This window comes from Pelobates fuscus, chromosome 3 (assembly GCF_036172605.1).
Source record: "Pelobates fuscus isolate aPelFus1 chromosome 3, aPelFus1.pri, whole genome shotgun sequence".
Lineage (NCBI taxonomy): Eukaryota > Metazoa > Chordata > Amphibia > Anura > Pelobatidae > Pelobates > Pelobates fuscus.
Window position 1 is genome coordinate 71,185,994 of NC_086319.1, and position 19,739 is coordinate 71,205,732.

Genomic DNA, 19,739 nt, shown 5'->3' on the forward strand with positions numbered 1-19,739 from the left:
TAATGGTTGTAGTGCAGGATTAGTGCAAGTTCTCAGCTAATTTTTTCTTCGTATTCAAATGTTTCCTATACTATTTTTTTCCAAAATATAGAGGAAGAGCTTATATTTCCTATTTCTAGGTTTCTGATCCCTTTAAAGATGGCGCAATGGCAGACATGGCTATGTTTTGCTTATTAAATAATGCGCACAACATATATTCAGCATGTATGGGTTTAACATTTGTAGAATTAAAAAAAAGCAAGAGTTAACACACGCTTTGTATTCCTTTGGAAAAGATTGACAGCAGTTCCTTTTTATCAATCCCCTTGTTGATTACTTTTTAAAAAATATTTTACTCAGAAAGTGTGTTTCCACTTGTATGTTGAGTTTTTTTTATCTTTTGCATATGTGGGGTTGGGGTGCTTGTCCTACCAGCTGAGCTTGCAGAGAGAAGACAAAGTAAAACTGTTTACAAAAACTAGTAGAATGCCCTTGCCAGTTCCATTGTTTTCCATTCTGTATTCTCTGCTTATAAAACTCTTCCATTTTACTGAGTAGAGAGCCATTTAGACAGCAAAAGGCACAAGAGAACTGGTATGCAATCAGAACAGAATTTGGGGGAAAGATAATAGTCAGGTGTCTCCCAACGGCACTTTTATACATCTCGCATTTGCATAATTTATAGTTACTAAATGTGTGTCTAATTGCATCTTTACATTTGGTTTTCCTATTACATGACAATAATACCATTTTCCTCTTCATTCAGTCTAGTGGTGCAACTTGCTAGAGATCTTCAGACAGATTTCTACCCCCATTTTCAAGATTTTTTCTTGGTAATTTCTTCATTACTGAACACAAAGGACACAGAGCTAATAGAATGGGCCTTTACGTCTCTGTCGTACCTCTACAAATACTTGTGGAGAATGATGGTGAAGGACATGCCAGCTATATACAGGTAAGGAAGAAAGATGACTGAGATCTCAGGATTAACTAGGCGCGGAAATTGTAATTACTACAGGGTAAACAGAGCGATGTTTTAGCCTTTCGTAATTTGAGCAATATACAGGTATACATACAACTTCAGACATCTCTTCTGGTTATTGCTTTTATTTTTGTTCTAGCCATTTGATTGGCAGAAAGAGGTCAACTAAATGAGCAAACACAAGGTTGCTCGGTTACTATTTATCTGACACTTCACTCTAAAGGGTGAATAAATAAGCAATTGGCGAGCTAGAACTATTTCTGAGTTAGAGACCGTTTCCAAATTCAGCTGTGTTGGTTTAAACTTTGCAGTTTTTTTTTTTTAATTCGCTATAGTTTATAGTTAAGTAAAAAAACCTTTTTGAATATTAAGAATTTACCCATAAGGTCACAACACCGCAATAATACATGGTTTAAAGATATCAGTACATCATTCTTGGTTCTTTCTTTTTTTATGTCAGTTACCCAAGTTATAAATATGTCATAAGCAGGGATCAAAAATTCCACAGACATTGGCAAGTGAAAATTTAGCCCTTGTGTGTAGAAATGCACCCCTGAAGGGTATACTGTGGCTTGCAGTGGCAAGTAACCGTTAAGGCCGGGCTAGTAGCATAGGGCTACACATTTTAAGCCATGGCATTAGCTTGAATGCTCATTCTTCAACTGCTAAATTTGCTCAGGGGCATACTGTTCAATTTTAATTAACTTTAAAACCAATTTTGCAAAGCTATTTAGACTTTTCCCATTATGAAAAAATGGTGTTCCACTGAAATAGGGAAGGAAGAAGCAATACAGTAAACAGTTATGGGCAACTACTTGGGGGCCTGATAAAATGTGGTGTGCCTTCTCCAACCAATGGGGACCCCTTAAAGGGATCCTATAGTGCCAGGAAAACAAAGCCGTTTTCCTGGCACTATAGGTCCCTAAAGTGCCCCCCCTTCCTCCCCCTGTCCCACGGTGCTGAAGGGGTTAAAATCCCTTCAGTAACTTGCCTGAATCCAGCGCCGATGTCCCTCGGTGCTGGGTCAGGCTCCACCCATGCTCCTCCCCCATTGGCCGCGCACGCATTAGAATTTCCCCATTGTAAAAACCGGACGCCGGAGGTCCTCATGCAGAGCGTGAGGACATGCAGCGTCAAATAACGGACCAAAGGTCCCATTCGATTCCGGAAGTCCTTCTAGTGGCTGTTTGGTAGACAGCCACTGAGGGCAGACTTAGTGGTGCAATGTAAACATTGCAGCACTAGGTGCAAAAGGGACACAGCACCCAGACCACTTCAATTAGCTGAAGTGGTCTAGGTGCCTACAGTGTCCCTTTAAAATGACCAGGGTCTTAAGTGTTTCAAAACATTGAGCTACCTATTTTTATATATATATATATATATATATATATATATATATATATATATATATATATATAAACCTTCGAAAGATGAGGTGTAGTTGTGTCTGCATGTATTAGCTTGGTTTATCATTTTTAACGATTTTAAATGTGGGTCAAAGAATTTCTAGATATTTATAGGTTCCTACCACATCCTCTATTCTGCATTTTTTTTTTAAATGATGGCAGGAGATATTGCATTACCTTTAAAATAAATATTTTTAAATAAATTGTTTTTGTTTTTGTTATGTGTGGTATTTTTATTTCAATAATTTATAAACAAAACAAAGCAAAAAAATAATTAAATAATGAAATGTATGGGGTTGGTTTGAATAAACAGGCTGCTGGATATGCTTGAATGTCCATTTAATAATTGCTGATTGCTTCATGCTGATAAGTCTATTTGTTTTTTATTCAATTCATCATATGATTCCTTTTGTATTTGCCGAAGGTTTTAGCTTCACAAAGCACAGCTCTGAGCCTGTGTTCATTGTAGTAACTAATGAAGCTTATTTGTGTTCACTCTTGCAGAATATTTTCTTCCAAAAGAGTTGCAGTATCTCATAATTATTATGTTTCAATGTATTGGGATTTTGCTGTCTTCTTTTCACCACGTATTTTTTTATTTTAAATTGTCAGTTTGTACAGCACCCTCCTGGCTCACCATAAAGCACACATCAGAAATTTTGCTGCAGAGAGCTTTGCCTTTTTACTGAGAAAGGTAAGTGATTGATTCACAGGTTTCTTACATCTCCTTCAAGAACAACCAAGTCTCAACACAAAGCTTGTGCAGAATATGTTTTTGGCAAGCTGTCTAAATAAAGTTTGTTTGAGTTATCATCCTTTGTTATTTAGAAGCCAAATACTACTGACATACTACTGATGTACTGCTGGGCTAATGATGAAGCTTTAGCCTAAACAGAAATGGGCGGCAGTTAATGGCTATGAGTGCCTATCAAAGTCACTATTGTTGGCATGGCTAGGAGGAAGGGTGTAATTTCTGCGCCCCACTTGGTAGTAATTGGCTGCACACAGGTTGAAAATCACTACTCTGATTTAAGTTTTAAAATCTCTGATCTGATCTTAGCTTGGTAAAAGCAGTAATCTTTTTTTATTTTTTTTCTAGGTTTCAGATCTAGATGGACTCTTTAGTTTCATATTTGTGGACCTTAACGAACATCCCGAGAAAGTGGAAGGCTTGGGCCAGCTACTGTTTGAAATGTGCAAAGGAGTGAGAAATATGTTTCATTCATCTGCCCCAAAGGTAACATTCTTGTTTAAATTGGAAAAAAAAAAAAAAAAAAAAAGTGAAGATCAGCTATTTCACTTCGTGAAAGAATGTATTGGATTTAGGTGGTGGAACAGGCTACTGGGTATGTTTCTATTATAAAATAACAAGAGAATAAGTATGTATGTTTGGTTGCATTGTTCGTAAACAAGGAGCAAATGTATGCTAAATCTTTTGCACTTTTGAAATGTTTACTGTAGCTTCTACAACTTACTTTATGAATGGTGTTTAAGAAAATATGAACATTTTTACATAGCTGTTTTTTTTTAATGCTGTAGATTTTTATTTTTTATACAGTAAAAAGTAATCAGAGGTGTGTATGTGCTGTTCATTTTCAGAGGTGTATATGTGAGTTTTTTTTTTTTTGTGTGTGTTTGTTTGCAATACCCGTATCATTTGTGCCTTTCAATTTGGAAATTTGTATTTGCTTAGACTCAAAATGATGTCTCTGTTGCAGGCTTTTAGAGTAATCCTGCAAAAACTGGGACCTATCACCGAAACGGAGAAGGAACTGCCTTGGAACCTGGTGGGAGAAACCCTCAACAGCTTGGTCGAAACAGCAACAGCATATATCCACACAGAGCATTTTGATCCACTATTTATCAGTTTAGAGGTATGAACGGCAATAGGTGATGATAAGGAAATGTAATGTTTTGCTGCACGTGTACTGATATGAGTGTGTACTAAAGCATTCATAATCATAGATCTTAGACTTTTTCACTGTTCAACATGCGGATCCCACAAAATGTTGTCCAGTTTACCTTGCTGAGACTGGAAAAACAAGAATTTGCAAACTGTTTTTTTTTTCTTTTTCTTTTCTTAAGGAATCTTTTTTAGAACTTTCACAGAAAATGGTAGAATGTCATGGAAGCGAATGTTCTGAGCAAATAGAAAGATTACTGATGGCATATTCTATTCTTGTTGCACATGGACATGGTTCGAAGATTCCGCACCCTGAACGTTCTTGTAAGGTATGTTCGTATTATCCAGAACATAATACATCTCTTGAGTGTCCTCTCTAAGCTCCAAACAAACTCAATAAATGTCTTTTCTTTGTATTCATTTCCAGACATTGACAGATTTGTTGCACATTCCCAATATGTCATTGTCATGTTGTCACAGTCTTTTGGAGTCGATTTCTACATTGCTTCTTAATGAGAACGTCACTTTGGCAGTTGCTGTGATAAATGAAACCGTAAATAAGGTAACTGGAAACTAATCTGAGATTGTATTGATTATCTGTAGCTTAGGGATGAATATGAGCCTTTGTCAGGATATATGTTTCACATTCAATATAAATCCCTGATAATGCACGGTAAACATGTAGAAGTAATGAGAAATATTTTAGTTGAAATGTGCACCATAGTGTCGCCCTGTTTTTGAATTACATGTTCAATATATCCCCAATTGCCATATGCTCCCATGTCATAGACAGTTTCAATGCTTTAATGATATCACATTTCCAGTCACTGTGTACGGATACCATGTGATAGTCTAAGACAGGGATAGGCAACCTTCGGCTCTGCAGATGTTTTGGACTACACCTCCCATGATGCTTTGCCAGCATTATGTGTGTAAGAGCATTATGGGGGATGTAGTCCACAACATCTGTAGAGCCGAAGGTTGCCTATCCCTGGTCTAAGAGAAGCATTACATTTGTCTTTGGTGCCAGAAAATGCTGGAATATCCCAGTCCCCAGTAGACTTCATAGGGCTACATTTTAATATCTCAAGACCAGGTGAACAGCAGCAATAGAAGTGGAAAAATAAATTTAGATAGAAATTCTGTTTTTTTTTTTTTTTTAAATTCTTTATTTTTGCAGTGCTTTTGATTGGTACAGGCATACATATGGTACCCCAACGGCAGTCCATGCGTTGAATTCTAAACATAAGTTACAGTGGGTAGTAGATGGACAATGCACTTTTTTGTTGTTGTTGAGATTACAGAGATAACAAGCTGATAAGTGTCGCATTAGTATATAAAATGCTAGGCTAAGATTGCGCTTAGCTCAACTAGTCACACAGCAGGTTGTAGTTATATTACAATGACGGCCAACTATGACATAGAGATTGCTTATCCATATATAGAGATAGTGCGTTAGTGTTAACAGGTTAAGGTTATACTACTAGGTCTGGTCATAAACTAAATATGTAGTATATCCTAATGTTACATGCAGTTAGCAGAGTAGCAGGCTATGGTTCAGTGGTAGTATGTGAAGAGCACACGAGCAGATTACATTATGTGTAAAAAATCCCCGCCAGTTGCATGCTGTCTAGGGGCCAGCTAGTGGGTATGTGAAAACATATTATTTAGCATAGATTAGAGGTATATGCAATCAGCAAAAAACATAAGAGCCAACTGTGTAGCGAGAGTTCTGTGTAGATCGCCCGTCTTTGCTCTGATAGCTGCAGAAGGGATTAGGTAGAGAGAGTCAGTAGGGAAATACAGCCCGGTGCCCAGAGAGACCGCTCTGTTCCACTGCTCAGGAGCCCCCTCCGGCGCTTGGAAGCGGAGCCTAAGCCTCTGTGTAGTTTCAGCAGAGCTCACCCGATGCTGCTCTGCTGAGCTGCTGGCGCTGTGTGTGAGTCTCTCTGGTGTTGAAGCTATCCGCGTGGCAGGGTCAGTATCCCCTCGGTGTTCTGTCTCCGGTGGGCCATGGTTGGACTCTTTGGTCTGTTCTGCCCGTCGGTGAGCAGGCTAGTTGCGGTGCAGTAGGCTTTGTGGGGTCTCAAGTGTGGGGAGGCTTCTTGTTGGTCCAGGTTCACAGGAACTGCTGGGTGGTAAGTAGGTCAGGATGTACGTGCGGGTTCTGTCTTTCATTACCCGTGTGCAAGCTCAGGTGGTGGCTGCCGATCGTCCTGTGCTCTGGAGTACAGGCCCTGTGCACATGGTCTCCGCCATCTTGCGCGCGGGTCTCAGGACTGCATGTCACTGCTTCTTCAGCCTTCTGTGTAGCTTAGCGTGGCTTGGACCGGGATCACCCCCCCGGTCCAGAGGGGGGGGAACAGGGCTCGGTCCGCAGGTAGTCCTCGCTTGTCGGGCTCCGTCGGGCAGGATAGTGTCGCGGCGGCCGTCCGCTTCACTCACCGCCAGCATAGGTCCCGCCTGTTGCAGCGGGCCCCAACCGCCGAGGGACTTAAACTGCGAGAGCAAGCCTCTCCCCAGCCCAGGTAGCCCGGTTCCGTCGAGGGTCGCAGTTGTGCCGGTAATTCTCCCCTGGAATCGCGATTTTCAGGCCATTTATGCCTCTGTTTGCAGGAGCCGAGCCGTCCTGCGACCGCTCAGCTCGGCGGCCTGGCCCCGCCCCCAGAAATTCTGTTTTTTTTAAATGCATAAGTGGCTAATTGTGTGTGCACAATTGAATGTGAGTTGTTTGTCATGTGTGAGAGAAAGTGTAGGTCATCTGCTAGGTGCATGTAGTGACTGATATGGTATGTTAAAAAGCATTGCCACATACGTGTGTGTTAAAGTATGTAGTGTAGTGGTTAGTAATCAAAATTTTGACCGGGCCTTAGCACTTAGTCTTAGATTACTGAAAAAATTATCAAACCTTGTAACATATATGTAAAATATATTGTCATAGAAGACCCCTACTTTGTTCTGTCTTTGCCAAAGTAATGTCAAAAACAAGTGCTGAAGAAGGATTTGACGGTTTTCATTCAATCGTTCTTTTTTCTGTTTATGATCCTAAAGGGGCACTACAACAAGTGATTTGCACATTATGCTTGTTTTAAGTCTTACTTCTAATTGTCCCTTTTCTGAATTTTCTAAGACACCTGATTCCCTTGAATCACAGAAAGCAGGAAGGGGTCTGTCATTCACTCATCCCACCACTGATTTCCTATTTAGTGCAGTTCGTATGCATGTGTGTTCGTATGAAATTAAGGAATTATTAGAGGTGGGTCTCTCCCAGAACAGAGGAGAGAACAACCTCTTAAAATATACCTCTAGTGTAAAATGCAACATAAGGTAATAAACTTTATTGAAAACATAGATAGACACATACAAAAATGAAAAAAGTGTGTATCAAACGTGAAAATAAAAATTGGTAATGTTGGTCTTAGTAGTTCAGAAATTGTAGTAGGTTGCAAGTGTACCGTAGTCTGCTACTATGTAATAATACTGAACTATAAGTGTAACCTCGGTTAATACAAAGTATCAAACCTGCTAGGAGATTACAGATAAAGTAACTGTCTCATATTAATCACCCTGCAATAACCTTCTAATGGAAAAACTGAGATATAAATTACCGTATATACTCGAGTATAAGCCGACCCGAATATAAGCCGAGGCCCCTAATTTTACCCCCAAAAACTGGGAAAACTTATTGACTCGAGTATAAGACTAGGGTGCGAAATGCAGCAGCTACTGGTAAATCTCTAAATAAAATTAGATCCTAAAAAATGTATATTAATTGAATATCTATTTACAGTGGGTGTGTATGAGTGCAGTGTGTGTGTGAGTGCAGTGTGTGTGTATGAGTGCAGTGTATGTGTATGAGAATGCAGTGTGTGTATGAGTGCAGTGTGTGTATGAGTGCAGTGTGTGTGTATGAGTGCAGTGTGTGTGTATGAGTGCAGTGTGTGTGTATGAGTGCAGTGTGTGTGTATGAGAATGCAGTGTGTGTGTATGAGTGCAGTGTGTGTGTATGAGTGCAGTGTGTGTGTATGAGTGCAGTGTGTATGAATGCAGTGTTTGTATGAGTGTAGTGTGTGTATGAGTGCACTGTATGAGTGCAGTGTGTGTGTGTGTGTGTGTGTGTGAGTGCAGTGTGTGTTTGAGTGTGGGATGCAGAGCCTTGGTGGGGGTGGACATTTTTATTATTTTTTTATTATTTTATTTTAATAGTTTTTTTTGTTATATTAATTTTTTTTAAAGGACCACTCTAGGCACCCAGACCACTTCAGCTTAATGAAGTGGTCTGGGTGCCAGGTCCTTCTGGGGTTAACCCATTTTTTCATAAACATAGCAGTTTCAGAGAAACTGCTATGTTTATGAATGGGTTAAGCCTTCCCCCTATGTCCTCTAGTGGCTGTCTCATTGACAGCCGCTAGAGGCGCTTGCGTGCTTCTCACTGTGATTTTCACAGTGAGAGCACGCCAGCGTCCATAGGAAAGCATTATGAATGCTTTCCTATGTGACCGGCTGAATGCGCGCGCAGCTCTTGCCGCGCGTGCGCATTCAGCCGACGGGGAGGAGAAGAGGAGTATCGGAGGAGGAGAGCAGGAGGAGATCTCTCCGCCCAGCGCTGGAAAAAGGTAAGATTTAACCCCTTTCCCCTTTCCAGAGCCGGGCGGGAGGGGGTCCCTGAGGGTGGGGGCACCCTCAGGGCACTCTAGTGCCAGGAAAACGAGTATGCTTTCCTGGCACTAGAGTGGTCCTTTAAATTATTATTATTATTTTTTATTATTATTAATATTTTTATTATTTTTTCCTTCCCCCCTCCCTTCTTGATATATGGCAGGGAGGGGGGCTCTCACTCCCTGGTGGTCCAGTGGCATTGGCAGTTCAGTGGGGGAAGGGGGCTGGCAGGAAGCACTTACCTCTCCTGCAGCTCCTGTCAGCTCCCTTCTCCTCCGCGCCGGTCTGTTCAGCTCCTCTGTCAGCTCACAGTGTAAGTCTCGCGAGAGCCGTACTATGACCCCGCAGCTCTCGCGAGACTTACACTGGGAGCTGACAGAGGTGCTGAAAGGACCGGCATGGAGGAGAAGGGAGCTGACAGGAGCTGCAGGAGAGGTAAGCGCTCGCTGCCAGCCCCCAGTCTGTATTATGGCAATGTAAATTGCCATAATACAGACAGTGACTCGAGTATAAGACGAGTTGGGGTTTTTCAGCACAAAAAATGTGCTGAAAAACTCGGCTTATACTCGAGTATATACGGTAGCTAATATTTAATACATCTACCGAGTTTAGGATACATCTCAAATGATTATTTTTATACCCTAGACCTCCCAAATTATCCCCTCTATACAGTATCAGGAGTTAGTAATTGGGTCAGGTCTTAGGTGTAATCAACAAACACGTGTCGAGAAACCCGTTTCCTTCCCTCTAAACTCTGGGGTTAGGCTTGTTTCCTACCTCTTTGACGTTTTTTGTGTTTAACTTAGTATGAAATTAAACTTGCGCAAGAATGCTAAATCCTTGTTGAAAAGCCCAGTCTCAGTGAAGATGTGACTTGGCATTTAATTAATTAAAATATTTAAATCAGAAACACCCAAAAGTCCAACAATCATTCATGCGAGTGTGGTTCATTTTATTTCCGCGATAGAAAGTGTCAGTTTGTGCATGCAGGTTCAGTATAGGATATAAACTTTCCAACTAGGCTGCAGAGGTGTTAACTATTTTTGCAGAAGCCCAAACTTTGACAATGCATCGGTAAAGCTATTTTAATAAGTTGACTGAGCTCTTTATTAACAATAAATTGAATATGTGTTTCTATTTTGTAGGTATACAAAAGCGGGTTTTCAAGGTCTCAAATTTTGGAGTTCTCTGAAAAAATGTTCTCTATGACGGAGTTTGAACAGGTAAATATACATTATTCAGAAAGGATTCATTTAAAATATCGTGAATTGTTCTGAAGACTAATTATTGAAGAATACATTTTAAAATCTACTCACTATCTGTTTAATTCACAATTTCTTTGCTATTAAGATATTTAGTAGGATAACTGCAGTTTAATTAACTGGTAACCTGGAAGACATATGGTTAAGCTCTACTTCTGACACTAGCATGTTTATTGAAACTAATGTTCTATCCACTCTAGCTGATCTTCGTAACACAATTTTAAGGGAAACCAATACTTTATACAAATATTATATTAATATTTTATTACACCAGATATAACGTTTGGGAAACCCGTAATCTAATTTCCATCAAAACATGACTACAAACATCAACATTCATAGAACACTAAATCTTCTGTTTCCTTCTTGTTGTACCTTAAGGGTTGAAGGCATCTCACCCTCTCTTCTGATATGATTTCCCCTGTTGTAGTGTATACAACTTCAGTTCCAAGCTCACGTGGGGATGATGTAGCATTGACTTGTTGAGCTAACTGCAGAAAGCCATTTTTTTTTTTTTTAAATTATGAGATGGATGCAGAAATACAGTACTTACCGGTATATAATTTTTGTTCTTGTTTCGTTTCAGCATGTCTTGCCAAGTTTTTTACAATACATCCTGCCCTTCTTTACTGTAGAGGACCCTACAGCCAAATGTGACATCTTGCACATCTTAACAAAACTCATTTTGCAGAAAGCAGAACCTCCTACTGTCGCTTCAATGGCATTCGAAAAATATCCCCTTGTTTTTTCTGAAAAGACAAAAATGTAAGATCTTTTTTTTATTTTATTTTATATTTTTGTATATGCATCCATGGTATCAAACTATACATAAAAGGACAAAAAGTTTAGATTAAGAGAAACGCTAGAAATTATTAATAACATTGGACTTATCTTGATTTTCACCATTTGGGCATTTCTTGGCACACATAATATTTACTCACAGTTGACACAAAGTTACCTCTGCAGACAAACATACTAGATTAGAGAATCCCTTTTGTTGTGTACCTTTCAAACTTGTTATGAGCCCAAATACGCAGACCTTTGCTTTATAGGTTGTGTCTTAAGTGTGGATTGTCTGGTAATATTTTAATAATTAAAGTTTAATTTTCGTATTTTTGTAATACACAAAATAATCTGTGCTCATACAAAAGAGGGACACTTGGGAAGTATTCTTCCAGGTATCACATTTCTCTTCTCGCAATGGATTTGATTTCATTCTTTTGGATAAAATTTTCAGATGATCTCAATCTGTTAAAAACGTTTCAAATGGTTTATCTGCAGTCTCCGTTAAAGTCTGTGTGAGTGCTTATACATAAATCATTTGAAAGTTTTTTTGTTTTTTTTTTCCCCTAGCAGACAGATCATTTGAAAAGCTTATCCCAAGGAATTCATGCGAGGCCTATGATTGGATTCATAATACAACTGTTCAACCAGATGTTGTCGATCCATTTCACAGAGTATTCATCAACAGACAAAAATATCACCAAATGTTTCTGACAATTTAAAAACAAATAATTTAAAAAAGTGCTCTGAGGGTAATTTTGTATGTTTTTACCTCTGCAAACTTCTACACATGGCTCGGCTTAAAACCACTGGCTTTAGTAGAATGTTTGCATAATTTAGGTGTGATATATCTCATGTCATTAATATGTTATGGCTGTTCAGCCAGCCAGTAAAAAAGTTAAAACCAGAGTATTCTTCTAACTGGGTTTAATCTTTTGGACTCAATATAATGTATATAATTGACACATTTATTTTATGTTAGTTTTAACATGTTTTTGTTTACGCTTTGTTTCTGTTTTAGAGTAAAGTCAAAAAATGTTGACATTGAGAACTCTGCAGTGTTGGACTATGTGCTATCACTGATTCAGCAGTTTGCAAACCAGAACATCAAAGATCTTTCCCTCTGCTGGTCCGCTTTAATAGTTCTGCCTCATTTAAGGTAAATAGGGGGAGATTTGTGTGAATTGATAGCAAGTGGGTAAGCGGTTTATTGTCTATTGGATATTGAGTGTCATTGTAGCCAGTCGAGGGTTGAGAATTAACTGTGGGTAACTGTGAGATGATTTATGTGCCACCTGTAGAGTTTGAGATAATTTGTGGGTATTTACCATCAAAAAGTGTACTTTTGATTAAGCATGCAGTTTCTTGCATCAAATGAATGAAGGGCTCTACATGCACTGCCTGTGGGTATATTTCTGCAGCTGCACATAAATATTAAGGTTGTGTTGTTGGCATATTGGCAAAGGGAAGGTAGATTAACTGTTTTAGAAGGTCCTTGAATAAAATATGGTATATTTTTATTTTTCAGGCCATTACAGAAGAACAAACTCATGCCCCTCTTGTCACTCCTCTTAGATAACTTATTTACTTTAATTGATAAAGTAAACCAGCCTAAAGGTAAGTAACCTTATCATGGGCCTACAAGCCAAAACGGTTAATGTTTCTCGTGTGCTAATAGTTAAATAATAATAGGGAGGTAGTGTCGGTTTCGGTGATACTTCAATTTTAATAGTTATGGCTCGCTTCAGGTATGATGTGGACCTTTACCGACAAAAGGTCACTCCGGGTCATTCTAAGCTTAGCGTGTCTTTATGCAATCTATAGCTGTATACGGAGTAGACCCTTCCGTTCCCAAATTACTTATAAATACTGTTTTCCTTAACCATTCTAGATGATAACTTGATTTATCACTAAAATAATTCAGTGTCTGAAGACCCAAAAGGCACTGTAAAAATATTGTAATAAATGAAACAATGACTCAAATAAATATAAGATAAAAGTGTATTGGATGAATGTAACAGAATGCAAAAATAGTCAGTAAATAATCAATCTTACCAAAGTAATAGTGATCACAGCATATGTCCTTGTGTATGATGCTCTGCGTGCAAGTGAGAATGGAATAATGGTTAAATGACAACATCCTATCCTTTCTCCTTCAGTTAAATAGCCATTTTGTCCTCCATAAAGCAGCCCCCACCTGTGTGATTTTCCCAAAAAGGTTTTCTAACTTGTTACATGATGTAATGTATTGCATATCTAAGTTTGGGATATTCCTTAAATGGCTTTGCCTGTAGTTAGCTTACAACGAGTTTTGTATACATTTGACTGACAGCACATGTGTTTTTGGAATATTCTCTAGAAGGCTCTTGCCTGTAATTAGCTTACAACTAGTTTTGTATACATTTGACTGACAGCACATGTGTTTGTTCTAATTTAATTTTAACCTTTTAGCTGTTAACCTTGTGGGATGTCATTGAAATGTTAACTTTTTCAAATCTAAGCAAAAGGGCCTGCAATATTTCATACACCTATTGTATACAGCTAAATGTACATTCATATTAGATATATACATGCACCATACCCTATAATACACATATATATTGCAAACTACACATTAAATAATGATCAATACTCCACAGGTAGGACTTGTTCGGACATTAAGATGTGACTTTCAGAGCCTCTGAGAGTTCCTAGGTGTTGCTATGAAGCGTTTTAAATAGCTTCCAGGTATACATCTCAAATTCAGATTAACTCCATTTACAGGAGCAGTTAGTGATTATTCGATGGAACAGAACACTGCCATATAACGTAGCAGTACACCAAGAAACATTAATCTATTAAAAAGTAACCATATTTTATTATTATTTCACTGTCGGTGTCTCACCACTTCTTGGAAGTGTGAAATAGGACTGAACTAATCAGCAAGGCTATTATTTGATTGTTTTAAACACACTTCTCTCTCTCTTTTTGCAGAATGTTTTCCGATGTACGTTTTATGTACTTTTGTCTGCAGTGTCCCAGGCGCCAAAGTCACTGCTGTACTCTCGCGCCTGTGTGAGAGTACAGAATTGAGGTCTATGGAGGATCTCACAAGACCGCGGGATCCTCCATAGACCGAGCTAATTCCATGCAGCCGTCGACTGGTGCAATTGACACTCCTAGACGGCGGCATTTCAGCCCAATATCTAGAAGTGTTCGGAGTACGAGAAATACTGACAATGTAGTCCCCCCTTTGTATCTGTATATCTCTTGACCAGATGGAATTTCAGTGAAATTCCAACACATTAAATATAAGTATTTTATAAAGACTCTGTCCTTATGAAATACTCCTTTTTTGGCGGTGGGGTATCATAGTCTCCGCATATAACGTGAAACATCGAGAAGCTCTGAATTGATCCTTATTTGTAAATGTAGCACACTAATGTGGAAGAGTTAGTAAATGGATTGAGATCTGGACAATATAAGACAATTCTGCACTCATATCAAAAACAAAACTTGCTTTACTTACCCCCCCTCGCTGTTATAGTGACCATTGGCTAAATACTAATTCCTGAGCCAGATATCCTGCAGAAGCAGTAATACATTAAACCGTTAAACTGGAGTTGGCAAGCCTTTTATTATGCAATTTGAGAACGCTTCTAAATGCTTGTCACTTCCTATGCATCTTAATGGACTTGCTGGCACAACTTGCAGGTAAATGTTAAACTACGTGTTGTTTGCCATCCTTTAGGAATCCTCTTTGTAACGTGCCAAGCTATGAGTACCCTGCTCGGTTTGGAAGACTCTGCTGACGTCCTTCAAACAGTCCCATTGGAGCGTGTCAAGAACTTGTTGCTGTAAGTTTTTAACAGTGCAACTCCTGTGTAACTGTTTCTCTTCACATGTATCCAATTATTAAATGTTATAGGAATACTATAAGCTAGCAATGCGGATTCAGTCGATCTAGGGTGTTTAAAATAAATAAATAAATAAATGTATTCAGAAGGATCTATTGTATTTCTTTGACAGTATTATAGAGCATCTCTGTAAATACTGATCATTTTCATCAAATACAATGCCACGGTGTATAGCAAAACAGCAGATGATTCTATCCACCATTTCTACTAATTTATTGTGTAATTTAACGCATGTAATGTAATATGCTTACTTTCACAATAAACCCTCCGTGATGCCCCTAGTTTGCTTGGAACTTTCAGTATTGGCCTGTCAGGAGTTTGTTCAGAAACGCTGCATGAGATCATACGGAATGCATGAGATGTATAAGCCAAGTCAAATGATGTGGGTACCCTCATGCTTTAAATGTATTAAAAGCTCTGTATTTTAAAAATGTGGACAGGCGCAAGCAATATAGAAGGTAGTTTTGCAATGCATTACCCTAACGCTACTTTATACAGCTATATTTCTTATTATTTATTCTCAATATCACAGCAGTATGTAACTGTACATTTTAGATTCCGTCACATATATTTAGGTTGAACCCCGCCCCTAACCCCCAACATTAAAGGGACTCTCCAGTGCCAGGAAAACAAACCCCGTTTTCGTAGCACTGTAGAATCCTGCAGTGCCCCCCTCCCTCCCATTCCCCATCCCACGGTGCTGAATGGGTTAAAACCTGAATCCAGCACCGATGTCCCTCCGCGCTGGGTCAGACTCCGCCCACACTCCTCCCCAGCCGACGTCAGCAATAGCTGCGCGTGCGCATTAGACCTCCTGATAGGAAAGCATTATTCAATAATTATTCAATTATTCAATGCTTTCCTATGGGGATTCCAGTGACGCTGGAACTTCTCATGCATAATGTAAGGACGTCCAGCGTTGTTTAAAACACTTTTCGTGTTTTAAGAAGCCGGAAGTCCCTAGAGGAGGACAGCCACTAGGGGAGGACTTAACCCTGCAAGGTAATTATTGCAGTTTATAAAAACTGCAATAATTACACTTGCAAGGTTAAGGGTGATGGGAGTTGGCACCCAGACCACTCCAGTGGGCGGAAGGGGTCTGGGTGCCTGGAGTGTCCCTTTAATTTAGCTATGCTTTGTGTCAGTTTTATTTTAGCACACAAAAAGTGGTCTTGGCAACTTATCAGTCTTGATGGTCTTTGTCAGGCTGGCCATGTAGGCATTGTTGGCCAAGGTCTTTCTGTTCTGCTGACTGATTATTATACAAGGGATCGATTAACCATAGTTTGCTTGATGACATCACCTGGTCTGGAGGAAAGAATACTAATATCCAGAAATATATTGTTGTACCTGAAATACATCTCCTACTAAGGGTAATGTTGGCACACCACATTATTCCATAAACCCTACGAAACCCCAGTAGATGTTCACTAAAGTGAGAATTCTAAGTGAATTCAACATTTTTGGCCAAAATTGGAAAACATTATCTAAGTCAGCTATGCTTTCCGTTCGCCAACTTTGGCATAAAATTTTCACATTGACTTTAAATTCACTTAGAATTTTCACTTTTGTAATCATTTATTTTTTTGCAGATTTCCAATAAGGTTTATCTGAAATATACAGTTGGCTTCAGTTTAAACATTTTGAGGAGGAAAGATGCTGTTTAGCATATAAGCCTCTACTGAAATGACCTTTTTTTTTACATTGATAGCAGAACTTGGCACACGAAACCTGATTCGAAAACATGACAATGCTAATGGGGGTGTAGTGCAATTTGTGTTCTAACTTGTATGTTTATTTTCTTTTTGCCCTTACTTTACGATTTATTTTAGCTCCTTTCCATGTGATCCTTCTGTCCTACTTTTGGCGGATCTTTACTTCACTAGATTAGCCTTCTGTGGATTCAAAGACCAGCTGTCTCATGGTACCCTGATGGAGATATTTTCTAATCTACAATATAATATATCAACCAACTTTTCAAAGGTATTTTAAAGTTATCTGTTTTATATATGTTTTATGTATTCACCACAAATCCTTTCATTTGCTCATCCTAGGTGCCAGTTCATACAGATCTTCTAAGAATATTTGCTCCATTTGACATGGTACATTTAAGCAGTGCAGAGATTATATAGGATCATATCTTGCTCCGAGTCATTACTTGAATGTGCGTTTTTGCCTTCCATGAATCCTTTTAGAAACAAAATATCTTCTGCATCTGTGGTAAAATAATTTAGAAACTTTCCACCTGACATGATACAAAGGCGAATCGATATTTGAAAGGATATTTATACAGCAAAGCAATACTTCCTGCATATTAAAATGCAATACAGTGGCTTCATAACACATTGTCTTTAGAATTCCCACACATATAGATCTGTAACGTAGATCCCCAGGGTAAAGAAAAAAAACTTCATACAAAGCAATAATGTTGGTGAAGCACAGAAACAAATTTACAAGATGACAATGGAAAAGAAGGAAACACTAACCTAGAAAGAAATGTACAGGGCGGTCTAGCTGAGGGTCAGAAACCTGGTTTCATTGAAAATTGTACATTTTGTAACATCTCGCCACATTGAAACCACTGTGTTTTCACAGAATTGACCCTCCTGATAGTTTGAGCCTTGAAGGAAAACGTGTAATCTAAACATTTTGCTAATGGCCAAAGCATTTGGCTAATGGTTTGACTTCTTACCTGGGATCCTTTGAGTGCCAGTCTCTGCCTACTTTCTAGCCACAAGTTCTCAGCTCCGAGTCAATGAACTGGCCCTGCATGACGGGGCTTAGCTTTGGGAGCAAAGGACATTCCTAGCAGGAGCTTCCAACTCTCCATTGAGACTGAGACAGACGCCCTGGAACCCCAGGCAACAAGCCAAACCATCAAAGTAGTCAAAGTGTGTTATAGTGGTTAAGGAGTGTTCCTTTACATTGCCCTGAATATTGGGAACTCCTTTATAACATGGTAGAAATAACAATTCAATATCAATAGTGCAAAAGCCTCCTTTTAGAACATGCATAGATAACATCTTTGTATAACGTGTATATATGAACAACCTGGTTTAATAACATCCTTAAATATAACATATAATTATAACACATGTCAAACAATGTAAGGTCTCTTTTGCATAACATATTGGAAATTAAGCATGTCTGTAGTTTGCTCCATATTGAAATCGTAGAGTTCCTAATGCGATATTATTTCTCTTGTAGGTGCGCCTGTTAACTATCAGGATTTTAAGCCACTTTGAAAACCAACCTTCAGCAAGTCTAGAGGTATGAGTAAACCTATTCACTAACTAATAAACAAAGCATAATGAACAGTGATCTAACCAGTCACTGACTTATATCTTTAGGATTCCAGAACCGAAGAGAGCCAGTCACTGTTTGCTATACTACTGCAAGCTGAACTTGTTGCAGCCTCTGTTCATGATTATAGAGAAAAACTACTTCAACTCAGAAAACTCAGGCACGACTTAGTAGGAACTAAAGCCACAGGAGATTTTCAAGAGGTTTGTAAGATGCATTAAACTGTGATCTGATTTTTTTTCAACCCCTGAGGGTTAACTTAAAAATTTTTTTAACCCTCAGGGGTTCAATTTATTTAATTCATTTAAATATTTTAAAATTATATATTTTGCCTGCTAAGTGGGTGGGAGTTATGGGTAATTGGAGAGATTACTGTTAGTGCTGTTTACTGCTAGTTAGGGGTTAACGGTAAAGAAAAAGTTCATATAAAATTTGAAAGTGTAAAAAAAAGTTTTAAGAAAGTATAAAAAAGTTTTAAAAATTTAATAAGTAAAAGTTTAAAAACAAATTTTAAAAAGTAAAAACACATATAAAAAAATGCTCATTACCACTACACTTGGAACAAACTAGCGAAAAAATGATCCTACGTTAATGTTCCAAATTTGCCTTTTGAAATACCCCAGGGTGTATTCTTTACAAAATGGTATGCGTTTGTGGGGAAGTTTGAATAACAAACCAGCTAAAACTACTTCAAAATGGAACATGGGCACAGCATAAAACTTCATGTCTCACATGTGCCCCTTCAAGATCCACATATACCTGGCAAAGGTACATACAGGGGTATATTTGTACTCAAACGACATAGCTGAGCAACAGATGCGTTTGAACACAAACAGCAAAAAAATGCAAAAATGGCTTGTGTCTTTAAGGGTAAGGACACGCTTTTGAAGCTGTGTCCTTAAGGGGTTAAAGTGACTTTATTTGTTGGTCCATAATAATTCATAACTAACAATTTCTGATTTTACTTCAAAAATAAAGAACACCACCTGCACCTGGTCATCTTATTATAATTCTATTATTTGTTGAATTAAAATAATTATTTATGCTTGTAATGTCGTAATATACATTTTTTAGATAATAAAGCAATTAATTAATAAACCGAAAACATTTTTATGTTTCTTCCAGGTACCGTTGAGATATTTGTTGGCAATGCTCTATATTAATTTCACTCCTCTTTGGGATCCAGTACTTGAACTTATTGTGTGAGTATTTTTTAGGCCATAATGAAAGGGAATATAAAAATGTTCTTATAGTACATTCATATTTCTTAAAAAAATATATATTTTTAATAATAAATATACAGTAAAGGGACACTATAGTCACCAGAACAACCACAGCTTATTGTGTTTGTTCTGGTGAGTAGAATCATTCCTTTTAAGCTTTTTGCAGTAAACACTAGGAAAGGTAGTGTTTACATTACAACCTAGTGATAACTCCACTGGCCACTCCCCAGATGGCTGCTAGAGGTGCTTCCTGGGGCAGTGCTGTACAGTGTCTCCACCCTCTGGAGTGAAACTCTGAACTTTCCTCGTAGAGATGCATTGATTCAGTGCATCTCTGTGAGGA

General features: G+C 38.5%; 1 protein-coding gene across 1 annotated transcript in view; it reads left to right on the forward strand.

The window, feature by feature from the left end:
• Positions 1 to 19,739, forward strand: part of UTP20 (UTP20 small subunit processome component) — a 110,934-nt gene that overhangs the window by 8,743 nt on the left and 82,452 nt on the right. The window contains exons 5-19 of the mRNA XM_063447177.1: positions 746 to 934; positions 2,980 to 3,061; positions 3,467 to 3,604; positions 4,086 to 4,241; positions 4,453 to 4,599; positions 4,698 to 4,832; positions 10,075 to 10,152; positions 10,778 to 10,956; positions 11,996 to 12,133; positions 12,503 to 12,591; positions 14,705 to 14,810; positions 16,703 to 16,853; positions 18,078 to 18,140; positions 18,221 to 18,376; positions 19,299 to 19,375. Coding sequence (XP_063303247.1) covers positions 746 to 934; positions 2,980 to 3,061; positions 3,467 to 3,604; positions 4,086 to 4,241; positions 4,453 to 4,599; positions 4,698 to 4,832; positions 10,075 to 10,152; positions 10,778 to 10,956; positions 11,996 to 12,133; positions 12,503 to 12,591; positions 14,705 to 14,810; positions 16,703 to 16,853; positions 18,078 to 18,140; positions 18,221 to 18,376; positions 19,299 to 19,375 — 1,884 coding nt within the window. The remainder of the gene's footprint in view (positions 1 to 745; positions 935 to 2,979; positions 3,062 to 3,466; positions 3,605 to 4,085; positions 4,242 to 4,452; positions 4,600 to 4,697; positions 4,833 to 10,074; positions 10,153 to 10,777; positions 10,957 to 11,995; positions 12,134 to 12,502; positions 12,592 to 14,704; positions 14,811 to 16,702; positions 16,854 to 18,077; positions 18,141 to 18,220; positions 18,377 to 19,298; positions 19,376 to 19,739) is intronic.